At 30.0% G+C, this 16574-nt stretch overlaps 1 protein-coding gene and 1 pseudogene across 1 annotated transcript; both read right to left on the reverse strand.

The window, feature by feature from the left end:
- Window positions 1-3378: 3378 nt before the first annotated feature.
- Window positions 3379-6194, reverse strand: LOC108327723 (uncharacterized). Its single transcript, XM_017561414.2, has 9 exons — window positions 6045-6194; window positions 5098-5172; window positions 4937-5002; window positions 4754-4851; window positions 4617-4654; window positions 4434-4521; window positions 3995-4333; window positions 3838-3903; window positions 3379-3655 (listed from the first exon to the last, which is right to left on the reverse strand). Exons 2-9 carry the CDS (start codon window positions 5156-5158, stop codon window positions 3503-3505), a joined length of 909 nt encoding a protein of 302 aa, XP_017416903.1. The 5' UTR covers window positions 5159-5172; window positions 6045-6194; the 3' UTR covers window positions 3379-3502.
- Window positions 6195-13262: 7068 nt separating this feature from the next.
- On the reverse strand, window positions 13263-14377 carry LOC108327430 (60S ribosomal protein L23A-like; annotated as a pseudogene).
- Window positions 14378-16574: the final 2197 nt, after the last annotated feature.

The raw sequence follows: 16574 nt of genomic DNA on the forward strand, positions 1-16574 counted from the left end.
TAAGCATCCTATTTAAAGCATATCAAGTAGTACTGAAGCATCAGCCCAAAAATATTTAGGAACATTATATTCATTTAACAAAGTTCTAGCAAGTTCTTCTAATGACCTATTTTTCCTTTCTACAACTCCATTTTTTAGGAGTTCTAGGTGCAAAAAAGTTATGAGTAATGACATGTTTTTCACAAAATTTTCAAAAGATTCATTTTGAAATTAACCTCTATGATCACTTCTTAAAATTTTAATTTTTAAATCTTTTTCATTTTGAATTCGTTTAGTGATAAGTGCCTAATTAGGTGAATTTTAAGATAAATTTGGCACTTATCTTGTTTTTTATTTAGTTTAGATTATGCTTGATTCATCCCTATTTAGTTTGTTTTGTAGTTCTTGATATCAACGGAGAGTTAAATTGGAAAAATGAAGAAAATAGAGGAATTTTTAGCAATTTCTAACAAACTGACTTTGGCGCTGCTTCAACTGAAACTTGAGTCTTGAGCCACATGAAAAAACTCACCTTGAAGGGAAGTCCTAAGCATTGAATCTGAGGTTGAGCCATGAAGAATCCTTCAAATAGAAGTTACTCAAGAGCTACAACTACTCAAGAGCTACAAGACAAAAGCATGAGGCCTCAACCATAGAGAAAGCCTACCTTGGAAGGAAACTTCTCCAATAGTAGCCACAAAATCATCGTTGAAGCCACACCTTGGATAGTTTATAAATACGAACCTCAAGTCCTCATTTTAGGCATTGAGTGGAGGATCAAATTGTAGTAGTAGAGTACGAATGAGTTTGTAAGGCTTGAGAGAGATGTTTTCATTATAAATCTTATGTCTAGATGATGTTGGGATTACATTGCAATATTCTATGAATACTTAAACTTTCTCGTGTCGAGGTTGGACTAATCAATTCTAACTCTCTGTAACACTTATTAACAAATTAATGGTCATCGGTGATCTATTGATAAACTCAAATTACTAACGAATTGTGTTTATGGGTAATACATGTTATTCTTGTTGTGGATTAACACTTGGAGATGTTATAGATGAAATTATTAAGGCTTAGGCTGAAGATGAGATGGAAGCAAGGGAAACTTATATAGACCATCTTGGTGGAGGTAGCCTTTAAGTAAAACATAGTGATCAACCTAAGACTTGACAGAGCAAATAGTTGGATGAAATTCAAAGTCAATCAAATTCAAATACCTCAACGGCTATCATTCCAAAAGCTATATAAATGATGTAGAGATGATAAAAAAAAAAGAAGACAATGAGAACAACAATACTATACATTAAAGTGAAAAGATTTATCAAGAAAATTAGAAGTGAAAATTTTGAGCACATAGAGTCAAATTTATAGAGAAAGAGACTTTTAAGATAGAAATGGGTTGTGTGCTTAAACCATTGTAATATTCTTTACTTTGTGATACTTGTTGTAATGAAGTGTGTTGATTGATTAAACCTCTTAAGTAATATGTTTGATAGAGAATTGAATGTAACCCAAAAGTTAAGGGTGAATGAGTGAGTGAGAGAGCTCTTAAGTAGTACGCTTGAAGGAGAACTAGATGTAGTCCAAGAGTTAAGAGTGAATAAGTGTGTGACTGTGTGAGAGAGAGAGAAACTTCTTGAAATAAACCAACTTAGTATGATTAGAAAGACACAACAAATTATGGTAATGCATATTGTCTAAACTTGAGCATCCATAACACACTTGGATTAGGGTGAATGTATCAAAATATTTATGTGGAGTTCCATAAAAAAACATAATAAATTTATGTTTCTTACAAAAACTATATCAAAGTTGAAAATTTGAAAAATTGAATATTACTAGGGATGACTTAACCATTTTGAAGTTTAGAACTCTGCCATTACTCTATCTGCACCCAAACAAGGGGTACGAAGGTTGGTGGGTGAAAGCAAGAGCGATTTATGATATGTGATTTTATGTCCATGAGAATAACAATAATTCATAACTACTCATTATGTTTGCTTTGACAATTATTCTAAATATTTCAACGTACAATATAGCTATATATATAAATAAGTATACAAGATTAACTTCTTTTCTCTTTTATTTCAATCAAACCTAATATGTAAATACTATAATATAATATATTTGTAATTTTTGTTGTTTCATCATCATAGTGGAAACAAAAATTCTGAAACTTCAAAATGTCACTACCTTTTAACTTAAATAATCTTTATATATATATATATATATATATATATATATATATATATATATATATATATATATATATATATATCAATTTGGCACTTAAGCACCTCTTAATAAACATTTTTTTAATTTTATTCAAAAGTTGAGATTTGTTACACTATATATAGTAGACAAGAAGCAATCAGCTGAACTAATTATAAAAAACAATGTATGATGATTTGATAATGTTGTATGCAACTTGCGTATGAACCATCTCTTTTATTGAACTACGTTATGCATTTAAAACTCTAACCTACTTAACTTAGGTATTTGTTTTTATATTAATAGCGTGCCAAGAATGTCAAATATGTTGACAATTTAATTGTCTTCTAATTATGATTGCTACGAATAATTGATAAATATTTAACTAACTGTCAGACAATTCATGTTAATGATTAGCTGTTAATTAATTCTGGGTGATGTCAATCCAAGTGATCTTCAAAAACTTATGACAAATAACTGAAACAAGTTTTATTTCAATGGATAGTTTTTCTAAGTTATGAAGCATCTCATAAGTTAATTCACGATGTCTTGTTGTAGGATGGTATTATTTTTACAACCATCAAATTAAAACCATTCATTTCACAATCCTAAATAATAATATTTTAACTATGTTAGTTTTATTTTTTTAATTTAAATCTTAATATATAATATTATATCATTAAAGTGGGTGTAATTTTTTTCAAGAGTGTCAAAATATTCTAAGATTAGTATGTTGCCAATGAATATCCATACGATAAATTTGTATGAAATAATTTGAATCATCATTCTTGAAAATAAAATAACCCTTTGCTTTTAAAGGAAGTTTATGTTAAGATTACATCACAGCAAACCATTTCTATATTTTTTTTTTTCCTTTTTCATTTTGTTTCCTTCCATGTATTGCTGACAAAGCTCTTGAACATTCCACTATTTTTCTTTTCTTCGAGTTATATATGTTGTTTTATACTATAATTGACTTAATTACTAGATGACAATTGAGTTTCTATTCACTTTACATTTTTTTTCCCTTACACTTTAATGTAAAAGGAATCTTCCTAACTTGATGGAGACGAGGGAAAAAAAATAATGATTCCTGATTTTATATTTATAAAAAGTACGCGAGGCCCAAAGGGGGAATTTAATATTTCATATCAATTATATTATTATGTTATGAAAGCATCTACGTGAAGTGCAAATATTAATTTATTATAATATGATCAAAGCATCTACATCAACTACAGTTCCTAGGTTCCAACTTGGGAAATTCACAAAGGGCTTCTCTGTTTTTCTTTTTTTTGGTTTGTGATTGCTAAGCAGTCACAGATGTCTCCACAGCAAGGTTTCCAGGGTAAGCAACTTCTGATTTTATGTCATCTTCCCATAGTTCTGGCACAGCCTCTCTAAGGTTGTGGATGCTCTCTAATGCATAATCTGCTCCTTTAATTCTCTGAGATTTTCCAACCTGCAAGTTGTAATCAACAATTAGAGGCTGATATCAGTTTCCCACAGAAATATTCTTTCTTTTATGTTTTGGACCACTAGCATCATAAGATGTGTGATGCTTCCTGCATAAAATTGTTGGATTCCTCTTCATTATTAGTTTGGCTGTGTTCCTACTACTGAACAAAATTGCCAATGACTTACCAGCACAGTGTGAAGACCCACACGTTTTCCAGCTTGTATGTTACGGACACTGTCCTCAAAGAACAACTGAAAGTGACATATAGGAAAAACCAAAATGTCAGAAAATAGAGTCAGCAAAACTGAGAATCCAAAGTGAAATAGGATGGTTTTTTCTTACAGTTCTTTGCGGGTTAAGGTTGGCTATCTTGAGAGCCAATTCAATGGCATGTTCTGATGGTTTGCAAATAATTGGTGTCTTAGGCAAAACTGTGTTGGGATTGGATTGAGAAAAGTGGGTAATGATGTCAAAGGTTTGTGAGGTTCTAGCCTCTTTTTTTCTGGTTGGATTGGTTGTGTTTGAACCCCCCACAAACTCAATGTCATCTTCATCATCGGAGACAGTGTTTTTATGGATGCGATTAAGCGTCTCAAAGCAAATGATTCCTTCAAAGCAGTCCTCTAATCCAAGCCTGCTGAGTGCTTTAACTGCATGGACTTTGTCTGAGTTTGTGAAGATCTGAAAAGAAAAGACAAAAGAGTTCTCATCAGATTATTTTCATTTTTTTCTAAATAGAATCTTGAGCAATTTTTATTTGGGTTAAATTTAAGGAACTTACTAGTTTCCTATAGGGCAGGCTCAGCAAAAGGTTCCTCAGAACTGGGTCTGGTTTCAAGTTCTCATAATGCAATCTTCCATGAACAAAACTGTAACAGCCAGAGTTCAAAAATCAGTATCACCACTACAAAACACGTAAAGAAATCAAATGGGGTAAACACAATCAGAAAAAAAGGTCACGTACCTGTGATATTCATCATAGTCAAAGTCATATCCAATTGCCTGCATTGACAATGAAACAAAACAAGCATAAGTTATCAAAGACTTCTGAATTCAACAGTCACTTTCAATTATGAGCAAGTAAAAGAAACTTAATCATACCCTTAAACCAGCCATAGTTGTTCCATAGTTCTTGTAGAGGAGGTTGGACAAGTCATCGATTTTGCTTTTCTCTATGCCAAGCTTTTCCACCATATAATCTAGATCAATGGTACCACTCTTTTCAACAACATCCATAAAGAGTAAACACATTACCGAGAACACTATTCGCAAAGAGACTCTCACCTTTAATATTTTGGCCACACGCTTTTGCAATACCAGTGCTTAGTGGATACAAGGTATCATCTAAATCTGCAGCACATAACAAGAGTTATAATCTAAATCAAACCCAAATGAGGTTTCAGAATTTGCAGTTAAGCAATGAACTGTCTCACGAGTAAACTCACCAAAAAGAAGGCAATCATATTTTGGTCTCTGGTTCTGTCTGAAGCGGTCCTCGTACTCCATTTCAGGCAGAAAACCTTAAAGAGACAACAAAAGGAAGTGAACACTGTGTTGCATGAAAACATGAACCAACCAAAATTTATATAGGGATTGGCTGTGATTCTCAGCCTACAAATGTTGATGGGTTCTCTTATTTAAAAAAAAATGCTCTTGTTTACTCGGATTAGCACCGATATAAGCAAAAGCAGCATAAAGGAAGACAATCATAGTGTTGATCCAGTCCATTGGAGATAAAGCTTTGCTAAGATTCTGAGTGGACAATCCACAACTAAGGAAATTGGTTAATTTAAAAATAAATGTTGCAACAGTACCCCTTTGGGGGCACAGAATTTAAAGATACATGAGAGGGTTCATAAGCTTCCTTCAATTATTATAACCATAAACTATGAAAAAGAAAGAGGACCCTCAAGAAAAGAGGTCAATCATGAACAGCTCAAAGCCAAAGACCCATTATTATAATCGTTTGAACAGAGTTTCAGACACAGAAAATTTCTTTCCAAAGTGCTTAAACTTTTGGAGTCACACAATCACTCATTCATCAAACTTTCTGGATTCAACACTCAGCAACAACGTATTTTTTGTAAGCCTGGGAATAAAGGGCGAAAAAGAAAGTCAAGACGTGTCCACATATTGACATCACCAAATAAATTGGTGGGTTCAGAAAAACAGAGGTACGGTTCTGAATTCCGAACATTTGTTCATATGACAACGAAATTCGAGAATTCAAAAGGTTAAACCTTAGGCATGCACTCATGGTAATAAAGGGTCTTTGATATAACGATTAAGAAGCCATGGTTTTGAAGGAATATGGGCAATGAGTGAAGAGTGAAACAGAAAAGTTTAGTGTTCTAAGAAAACATGCATAAGAACAACTGAAGGAGTTGCTTACCAGAAACAGAAGAATGAATAGGGTGTGGGTTAGGAAGAAGGAAAGTTCTAGATAGCAATATTGCAGTATTATGGTAATGAAGGATGCAAGGAGGAGGGGGAGGAAAAAGCAAAGGCAAAGGTCAGTATTTATAGAAGCCAAGTGCAAGGGATCATTGCTATGGCTGTTATATTTATTCATTATTTATTGTTTATGGAGAAACCTATCTAAATTGTATGTCTATTTCTAAATTTAAGTCAAATGTAAGAAATTGAGATTTGGCTTATCTCAAATGAGTGAACTTTACAAAATAAAGTTCAATAATAATTGTTAATTATAAATTTTGTAGTTTAAAACAGTGATGAAATTAATATAATTACTCGCAAATATACAAAATTAATTATTACTTTCTAAATCGTATTTCTTTAAATATTTTCTTAGCTTATCATTTTTTAAATTAAACTAAATTATACATGTACTGTAACTAATTAATGAAGTCATGTTTTCTTATTTTAAAATATTTAATATATTACTTCGATTGATTAAGATGGAATTCAACTTGTAATATTAAATCACTTTTAATATTATTTAAAATTAGTTATACTCGAATATATATAATAATGAATGCTTCAAAAGTGATTCTTTCGTCACCCTGTTTATTTTTTTTTCTTTTCTTTACCGCCACTGATGTTCATCACACATCAATACGATTCCTGGTGAAAAATGCTGTTTTATATGCAAAATATATATTTTTTAAATATCACTTTCGAAAACTTTAATTATTTTTATTAGGAAGAGCATGTAATGATTTTTTAATTAATCTCTCGAATAATAATCTACTATACCTATTTTTAACCAGAACCTACTAAGAGGTCTTTGTTCATGAATGTCAGGTTATTGCTTTCAAATATTCTGAACCGACCTTCCAGTTAATCAGAGAGGAAATACATCTATTAAAGACTTTTTTTATGCTTAAATCAATAAGAATGTAAATATTTATATTAGAATGGTTGAAATATTATATTTATAAATTTTTTATATCATGAATAAAAAAAATTGGATTATTTGAAGATAATAAAGTATTAAATCTTAAAAATATTAAATAGATTTTGAAAATATAATAATAAGTTATTATATTACAAAATATTATCTTTATATATATTAAAATATTCAATTTAAAGATTAACATAAAATATTTATTAAATATTTTAAATTTTAAATAAAAGATTTTAAAACTTTGTTAATTGATTTTTAATTAATTAAAGGACCATGTTGCAAGAAAAACAAAAAACTAATAAGTATAACAAAATATTTTTAAAATAAAAATTGAAATACCTATTTTCGTTTTCTTTTATTTTAATTTTTGCAAATTTATTGATTATTGTACTTTTCTTCTTCTTCAAGTATGTACATACATACCTGTACCAATTTAATAATATATATATATATATATATATATATATATATATATATATATATATATATATATATACACACATTCATATAAACACGTGTGAATATAAAGAGATCAACGTTGATATTATTAAAGTATTATTTACTTTGTTTTCCTACAACCTTTGGGTAATAAAATAATATTAAACGGACAGGGAATGGGATAGGACACTTAATGAACATGGAAGTGTAGTATATATTTCTCTCTTGATAAATAATTGTTATGTGAGTTTTTCTAATTTTATTTTAAATAATTTGTTGTTTTAAAAGTTAAAGAATATGGTTTATTCTACTCTTCGTGTTTTTAATAATGATATCAAGCGAACGATATTATATAACAAAGAAAATTTATAATATTTAACAGTTTTGAAAAAAAATATACAATTTTAAAAGACTTGTTGATCTAATTTCCAAACTTTGTGTTTACATTTTATTTCTATTATTTTAAGTTTAATAACATACAACATTTCTATTTTTGTAGAGTTTCTCAATTAGCTCATCATATTGTCAAATCTCTTAATTAAGTCTTTAAATATGAAAAATTAGATCAATTTAGAGTTTGTCATTATTTTGGATGAACAGCATTAAAATATGTTGTGTGTGACAGGGTGATATTAGATGTTCTACTTGATTAAACTTATATTTTAATAAAAACAAATATTATATATTCATTTCATGTAATGCAAAAATAATAAAAAATAAAAATAAACAGATATAAAATTGATGATTAAATAAAAGTTACAGATTATATAAATTATGAAAGCTAAAATAAAAAACAAAAGAAATTAATTAACACATATTTTTTATAATAGATGAAAACATGTATGTGAAAAAGTGATAAAAGAAATCCTTGAGTTTCTTGAGGACGAATTATGTATAATTTGCATGATATTATATGAGGTGCATAATAAAAGGGTTCTTTAGTTCTTTTGATCCTTTCAGCTTTTGTTTAGCTGATATGAAGCATGTACACGCAATAAAGGGTGAAAAAGATGGTAATTAATTATATGAACCACAATTTTTTTCTACCATAGCTTTGGTGGCACCGCCATAACACATGGTCGATATTACACTCAACACAGAAAAACACCTCTTCAATATTCTTCATTCTTCATGCAAATTTTACCATCTTAGCCATAATTATCTTTTTATTTACAATAATCTATTAACCAAAAGGGCATTCACCCTTTTGTGTTGGACTCTTTTTTACCATACCTAATTATATTCTTCCGATATTAGGACAAACACATTTTTTATTTGCATACAGCTCAATATTAACATCAACACCTAATTAATTTGGGCTCATGGATATCAAAGAGTAGTTCATTGAAAGCAATTTATTTTTAACTTTGATCTGTAATTTTTTGAGAATTTTCAACATCTATAATCTGCTTTCATTCTTAATTTCAAGTATGTTTTCTGATAAATTTAGAGCTGAGTCATGAGTTTAACATTAAATAAAGATGAATGAAGTGAATATAGACGAACAAAAATTCACAAATTTATTATATTAAGGTTTCAATTAAAGATAATGTTAAAAATCTATATCTTAAAAGTAAATATTGACTCTAGTATATGTTTGCTTGAATAACTCAATATATTTATTTGATATTTTTATCGATTAAATTAGATGTAATTACTAATTTAGTTTTTATTTATACATTTACTTTATTTTGATTTTGATTTTTTTATTTGATGAGTTTTAATTATTTTTCAAAAAACTCATTTTTTTTTATTTTTGTAAAAAAAAAATCAATGTAACTCATTTCATTAAAATCATTTAAAAGTGTTATGTGTTAAAATTAGGATTTATCAGTGTTAAAATTTGATTATTTTCTATTTCTAAAATGTCACGTATCAAAATTAAAGAGATTTCAAGATAAAATATAATTTAGATTTTGATATACGATAGAACTAAATTTTAATTTTTAACACTTTCAAATATTGTTTAACATCAATTTAACATAAGATCACATTGAATATTTTACAAAAATAAAAAATAAATTAAGTAAAAAAACAAAATAGATCAAAACAAATCAAATAAATATAGAAATTAAATTATTAATTAAATCATTATTATATTATTAATATGTTAGATGTACAATTCAATTAAGAAATATAATATTAGGCTAAATTTAAAAAAAAAAATATAATCAAGGAACTAAAATTATGAAGAAAAATAAACCAAAATGGCAATAAAAGTAAAAGTGAAAGCAAGATTTAAGTTTAATGATGATTTTTTTTACTATGTTGATGGCTTATGATAAATTTGTTTGAGGTGTGTTTTGTAGGAATTAAAAATAGATTTTTGGGATTTGATGAGATATTTTGTGGCATTTTGGTGAAATGTGGAAAGATGTGGTTGTTTACTTACATATGACCATTAATCTGGATTGTTCTGGATGGTTGATACACGTAAGTGAAGCTTTAAATATTAGGAAACAGCTTACAGCTAATAGAGGCACTACCTTTGTGTCCTTTATACTAAAGACAAAAGTTACGGTTTGTGTTGTGATTAATGAACAAGATCCTTTCTATATTTATCATGCACATGACATGATCATGTACTACCATTTCTCTATTTTTTTACCTACATCTTCATTTTTAAATGTCTATGGTCGGTAAATCTTTTCAAGTTCTTTAGCCACCCAATGCACAGTTATCTCATCGTGATTCATGTGTCTTAATATGTTTCTTCCACTCTTTCTTTATCTTTCTCTCAATCACACACCCACAAAATGAAATAATATATAAACATTCATGTAATTTTGGACAACGTTTGTCGTACGTTAGAGAATATTAATGATCGGAAGTGTTTCATCCAATCAAGAAAAAGTTAAGGTTGCAATAGGAAAAATATAAGGATAATTTACTTTTTAATAAACAAAACTCTTTTTTTTTTCTCTCTAGAAGGGGTTCATAATCTCTCACATGTTTATTTGTGATAGTACCATGATTTCATCATCTCATGATAGTTGGTATGAAGAATATCTTGAAAATAATTCATTGCATATGAGTCACTGACTTGAATATCTGATATCCCTCTAATTGAATTACCCCTATGTCCTCACCTCTTAAGTTATTGCATCACTATCACCTATAACAAGTCAAGGATGAACCTAGCTAGTAAAGGAAAATGAAAATATCTACTTTCTTTATGTGGAGGGAAGTTCAATCATATGAACTCAAGACAGCTGTTTCTCAGTTTATCTCTTCCCCTTTTAATGTTCTATTTATATACATATATCTATAAAATATGCATATATGGATATGAATATAAAGAGATACACCTATCTTAATAGGAGCATGAAGTTTCCTTCTCTTAATCTTATAGTCAGATATACCGCTTTGAAGGAAAAAAAACCATTGATTATTTTACAACAAAAAACTTTACATAAAAATTAGACATCACTATTTTAGATTGAGTATAAACTTATTTATATTATTTTTTAACATTAAAAATGTTATTAATGTAATATTTAATTTAATAATATAAAACTATTAAATAAAATATTATAAAATTGCTAAACTAAAATAGATAGCAAAAAAACATATATAATATTAATGCAATTATATAAGATAATAACCATAATAATAAAATATAAACTACATGACTTTTTAAAAAAAAAAAAATTTCTAAACAAAATAACAATAATTACCTTCAACAATCATTAACACACATATCCTCAACAATATCATCATTTCAATAAAACATTATAATACTCATAAACATACATAAAGTCCATTTAAATCGATCTTAACAGACAAATAGGAAAACAAATTCAACATACGAATTGATGCTTAGAAGTGGTGCTCAACATCAAACATTTCGTAAAAGGTGACATTCAAAACATCAAATTAAAAACTAAGGTTAATTCAATAACAATTCTCATATAAACAAAATATAAGCACATATAATTACAAAGGGTGTGTTTGTGTTAGATTACCTAATAAAGTTTGAATATTTTAGTAATTTAAGTATGAATGGGGATGACGGCGGAGATGTGTGTATATGTGTGTGTTAGATTATCTAATAAAGTATAAACATTTTAGTAATTTAAGTATGGATGGAGATGGCGGTGGGGATGTGTATTAAGATGGGTATAGGGATGCAGACGGGACAAATACGTACACAACCATCTCCATCTCCATAAGCAATTGAAAAAATTGAGTATTTCTCGTTCTCAGTCAATTTGGGGATTCCTCGTTAAAACTGGGATTGGAATAATACCCACAAGTTTATTTGTCATCCTTAAAACTAGTGCTTGAATGAGTTTAGACATTGCTTAATTTGTTGCACAAGAAAAATTATTTTTTCTCTAAAGTTTAAGTAGTAGGTTTTTAGATGTTTCTAAATGCTTAATTTTTTATGTTTCACTAGATTACTATATTTTATCAATCTTTTATACTAAAATATTATTATAGTGTGATCATGGTGAATTGAAATTTGTTAGGATTATATATATATATATATATATATATATATATATATATATATATATATATATATATATATATATATATATATATATATATATATATATATATATATATTTGAATGTATGGTTTCAAATGAAAAAAGTGTTTGAAATGAAAATAGATGAAGTCATAAATCTAGAATGGTATGTTAATGTTTGAGTGTGAGATATTAACTATATGGACCTATGGTACACAAATCCATTGTTTCATTAATAGTTTAAGTCATATAAACTAAAATATAAACTAAAATATCATATTATGAGAAGTTGAATGAGAGTTTATTGTAACATAGAACATTTGTTAAGGTTTGAAAAGAGAACGAGAACTATGTTGATGTTTATGTACAAATATGAAATCATACGAAAAGGGGACCCGGGGAAGGATTGAATAGTTTTTTTGAAAGTCTTTCGCAATATAATGTCTAATGATTTATGAAAGATGTAATTTTTATGATATATTTAGACTCTGGTTTTTATAGAGTGCATAAATGGAAAACGTTTCAAAGACTAAAGCAGTAAATCATAGATTTTATAATAGTTCAATCAACCTGAGCTACGTCCAGTTCTCCCTTAAGAACTCTTAAGGGATTATACTACTAATCTTTAAAAAGATTATACGAGTTTTACTTGTCCAGTTTTACAATGAGTATTTTCACCACTCCTGGTTCACCTAGCCTGAGTTTAACTACTCTTGGTTTACAAGTATTCTAACCACATCTAGTTTCAACCTTAGACAACATGTCTAAACTGTTTAACTCAGCTAAGCTAAACGCCAAGTGTTTTAATTCTCTTCAGAATTTGTAACACAAATAGTGTTATAAGCAAACACTAATGCAGTTAAGGGAAACGATAGCGATTATTTTCGGTCATAGACAGCGGTTCCTGAACCGAGGCATATACAGGCGAGGCAAAAAGGGGTAGGATTTTGCCTTAGTTCACAAGTAACCGATGTAGTAGGGTATTTACTTATTTTATTTTATTTTTTTTAATGACTTTTCGCCTCGGTTCCTATTGAACCGAGGTCGTATCTCCCTAATACAAATTGAGATCATGGAACCGTTTCTACCTGCAGATCTTTCAATTCCAACACACTCCGAAAGTTGGTTCAACATCTTCTTTCAATTCCAGGACACTCATTAACCTCACATTCAATAAGTCACCTAATTACTAAATTATAAAATTTTAACATACTCATGTCAATCATCAATTTAAGAGTCAAAATTGAAATACGGTGTCTGCTGAAGCAAAAGATACAAAATAATTAAACTCGAAATATAGAATTGCCTAACAATTAATAAAAGACATGTACTTAGATGATGTTGATCTTGTTTGCCAAATCCAATGCATCATAATCAGGGGTCAACCAGACATAAGCCTTCTTGGTGCCGTTAAGCCTGCAAAAGAGCTGAATTTCAGAAATTGCAGCCGAAATTCCTTATATGGTGAACTAAAGCTAAACACTTTCCACAAGTGCACTGTAAATGGGCATCTCAAACACATAAATAATATACAATCCTGCACTCTCAATTCAGAGAATTCCCTACTTTACTAGCAATACAAATTGAACAGGTACAGATATTCCACAATCCACAAATGAAATTATTAATTCAATAATGTTGCCACTGCACCAAACTGGTAACAATGCCCAAACATGTAATTAAAACATAAAACAGAGAACAGGAACGACACATGATGGTTGCTTAAGGGCATAAAAGAGGCCTACAAACAGGACTAGGAAATATATTTTCCATAATGTATTGAAATAAAGGTATTTTTAAAAGGATAGTAAAACAACCCAGCATGTTATGCCACTAGTTGAATAAAAAATTCACTACACTATCAAATTCATTAGCAATAGCAAGTCATCAAATTATTACTATCAAAACCAATTAATCATTGCATAGATGCTTACTTGATCAAGGTGTTAACTTTCTTAGCCTGGATGTCATACATTTTCTTCATGTCTGCACATAGGTCGACGATGAAAACCAAAGTGTTGTTGTCCTCAATCTTCTTCATAGCAGACTCAGTAGTAAGAGGGAACTTCAGGATGATAATGATCAAGCTTGTTCCTTGGTGGCGCACTAATACGAGGGTACTTAGGGTTCCTGTCCTTCTTCAATGTCTTCGGCCTATGGAAAGTTACAGAAGTTCAGATCTTCTTCGCCTTCTTCTTAAAGGTAGGTCCAGACTTAACTGCCTTAGCAGTTTTCAAGGCTTGTGCCTTTGGATCACCCTTCTTAGAACCATCTTGGATTGTCCTCCTCCATTTGAAGACCCAAAACCCCTCTTTACAAAGGCATCACCTCTGACTGTCTCCTTAACCCCTTTAAGTTTCTCCACGTTCCCATCCCCCCTTCATTGAACACCAACAAGATCGAGGTTGTAGAACAAGCCTTGGTCTCCCTCTACCAGCATCGACATTCTCGCTACCAACGTTGGATTTGCCCTTCTTCTTGTTCTAGTCATTTGAATCAGCGCCGCCGCTCGAGCCAAATTCAATAACCTTCCTCTCTCTCAAACCCTCCACCGTTGGAGGTGAATCACCGCTCCGACGACACAAAACTCTTATTCGAAACCCAACTATCCGATTCGTCAGCTTGCGATTGCGAATCAAAGAACGCCATGGAGAAAGCGTTGATGTCCAGCGGTGCATGGTGGCGGAGCAGCGGCGGTGACTGGAATGGAGGCACGAACGCGACACAAAAATGCAACAACGAAGATGGCGAAATGGAGGCACCAATGCGCATGAGAGGATGCTTCGCCTAAGAGCAATGGACGAACAAAAGCTTCGTCGTAGAGAGCAATGGAGGCACGACCAAGGAAGAAGAAAAACCAGTTTTGCGGAGAGGAGAAAGAGGAACAAATCTAGGCTGAAATGTTTTTACGCCCCTAACAGCCTCTAGTACCTCGGTTAATCGAATAAACGGGGTAATAAACCACTATATGCTTCTGTTCACCCAATAACCAATGCCAAAACGCTTAGGAAAACTTCTTATACACCTCGGTTTACCACCTAACTGAAGCATAAACAACTTTTTACACCAGCTCTTACTTAACCGATGCCGTATGGTTTGCACAGAAAGGATTGCAACGTTCCATAAATCAGATGTGTCAATGATGGACAAGACATATTGCCTCGGGTCCCCAGTTAATCGAGGCAGTATGCTTTATATGCCTCAGTTTACAGTGAACCGAGTCATAAAAGTTCGCCTAATTTACGAATGTGCCACTGTGTTTTAATAGGCTTCGGTTCCGCTAAAAACGAGGCCTATTGTGCGATTTTAAATCCAATTTTTTTACTAGTGAAAGGTACATATTGATAATGCTCAACGAGAGGATATAAACAATACAAAGAGTTTTGTGATTTGCTAAGGTTTTCCTCTTAAAGAAAGATTATTTACTTTCAGACGATATGTGAGTAAGTAAGCTTGTTTAGCGTTTACGAGTTCACTATTTGTTTTTGTCTTATTTTCAAACTTTCGTCTTATTTTCAAACTTTCGTCTATATATAGCTTTTCTTGAAATATGGACGTTAGACAAAGAAGTTGACTTCCGAAGAACGGGTAGCCTTAAGGTGGGAAGTCAGACTTTAGCCTACTTTGTATAGGTACAAATATCTTTATCATAGTCTTTAGCAAAACTGAGCTTGTACGATGTGATAAAGCATAAGGCTTCAAGGAAAAAATTCCCAAAATGTTCTTCACCTCTCACAACGTCTTTTTCTTAGGTGTAGTATTTTCGATCATATATGTCTACTTTAGTGATGTACACAAATATCAACAACAAGCAATACAAGCATCAAAGCAATTTATTGTACATTTATTAATATTTTGAACATTGATAAGTGTTAGACCGTATTGCATGTTCAAAGCATTTTATCATTTGTCATGTCATTCATAAATGCATCGTTTGGTAAATAATACAACATGTATAATCATCAGATGATATAAAATATTATATGCTTTTTCAAAGGCTATTTAAGTGTGGTGTTTAGCGGTCATACATTAGACCATGTATTCTTAAGACACTTTGCTTGAGTTATCACTATATTGAAAAAAACTTTCTTTTAGCTTAAGTGTTATAAAAGAGATAAACTTTCTTGTTCATAAAATGCTAGATTTGTTACTAATAGTTTGTTAAAGAGAGTAATGTTTTCTTTTCTTAGACATTACTCATAAACTTAGTTTATGAGACAGTTTAATCTAGAGAATGTTTGATTTCATATAAAATAGATGTTACAAAATATTTTTCTCTTCTTGAAAACAATTTTTCATAGCGATATTTTATTTAATTTTTTTTGTTAAATTTTAAAACTTAATTTGCTTACATAATCTATTATCTACACTATCTTCACTATCTTCTCTTAGATAATATACTTTATAATTAATTCAACTTATTAAGAATATAATTATGGACTTAAGAGGCTTATTGGAAGACGTATGTGCATTTATGATAAGTTATACTTTACATAAAACTTCCAGAAGACGTTAATAGACACTCTTTTATGTATATTCTTTGGAGTATAGATATGTGATTATTGTATATTCGTTTCTCAAAAGACGTTAATACATATTTTTGTATTATAAATCCAAGTGTAATTTAAGTTTGATGTGTGATC

Source organism: Vigna angularis, chromosome 2 (assembly GCF_016808095.1).
Source record: "Vigna angularis cultivar LongXiaoDou No.4 chromosome 2, ASM1680809v1, whole genome shotgun sequence".
Classification (NCBI taxonomy): domain Eukaryota; kingdom Viridiplantae; phylum Streptophyta; class Magnoliopsida; order Fabales; family Fabaceae; genus Vigna; species Vigna angularis.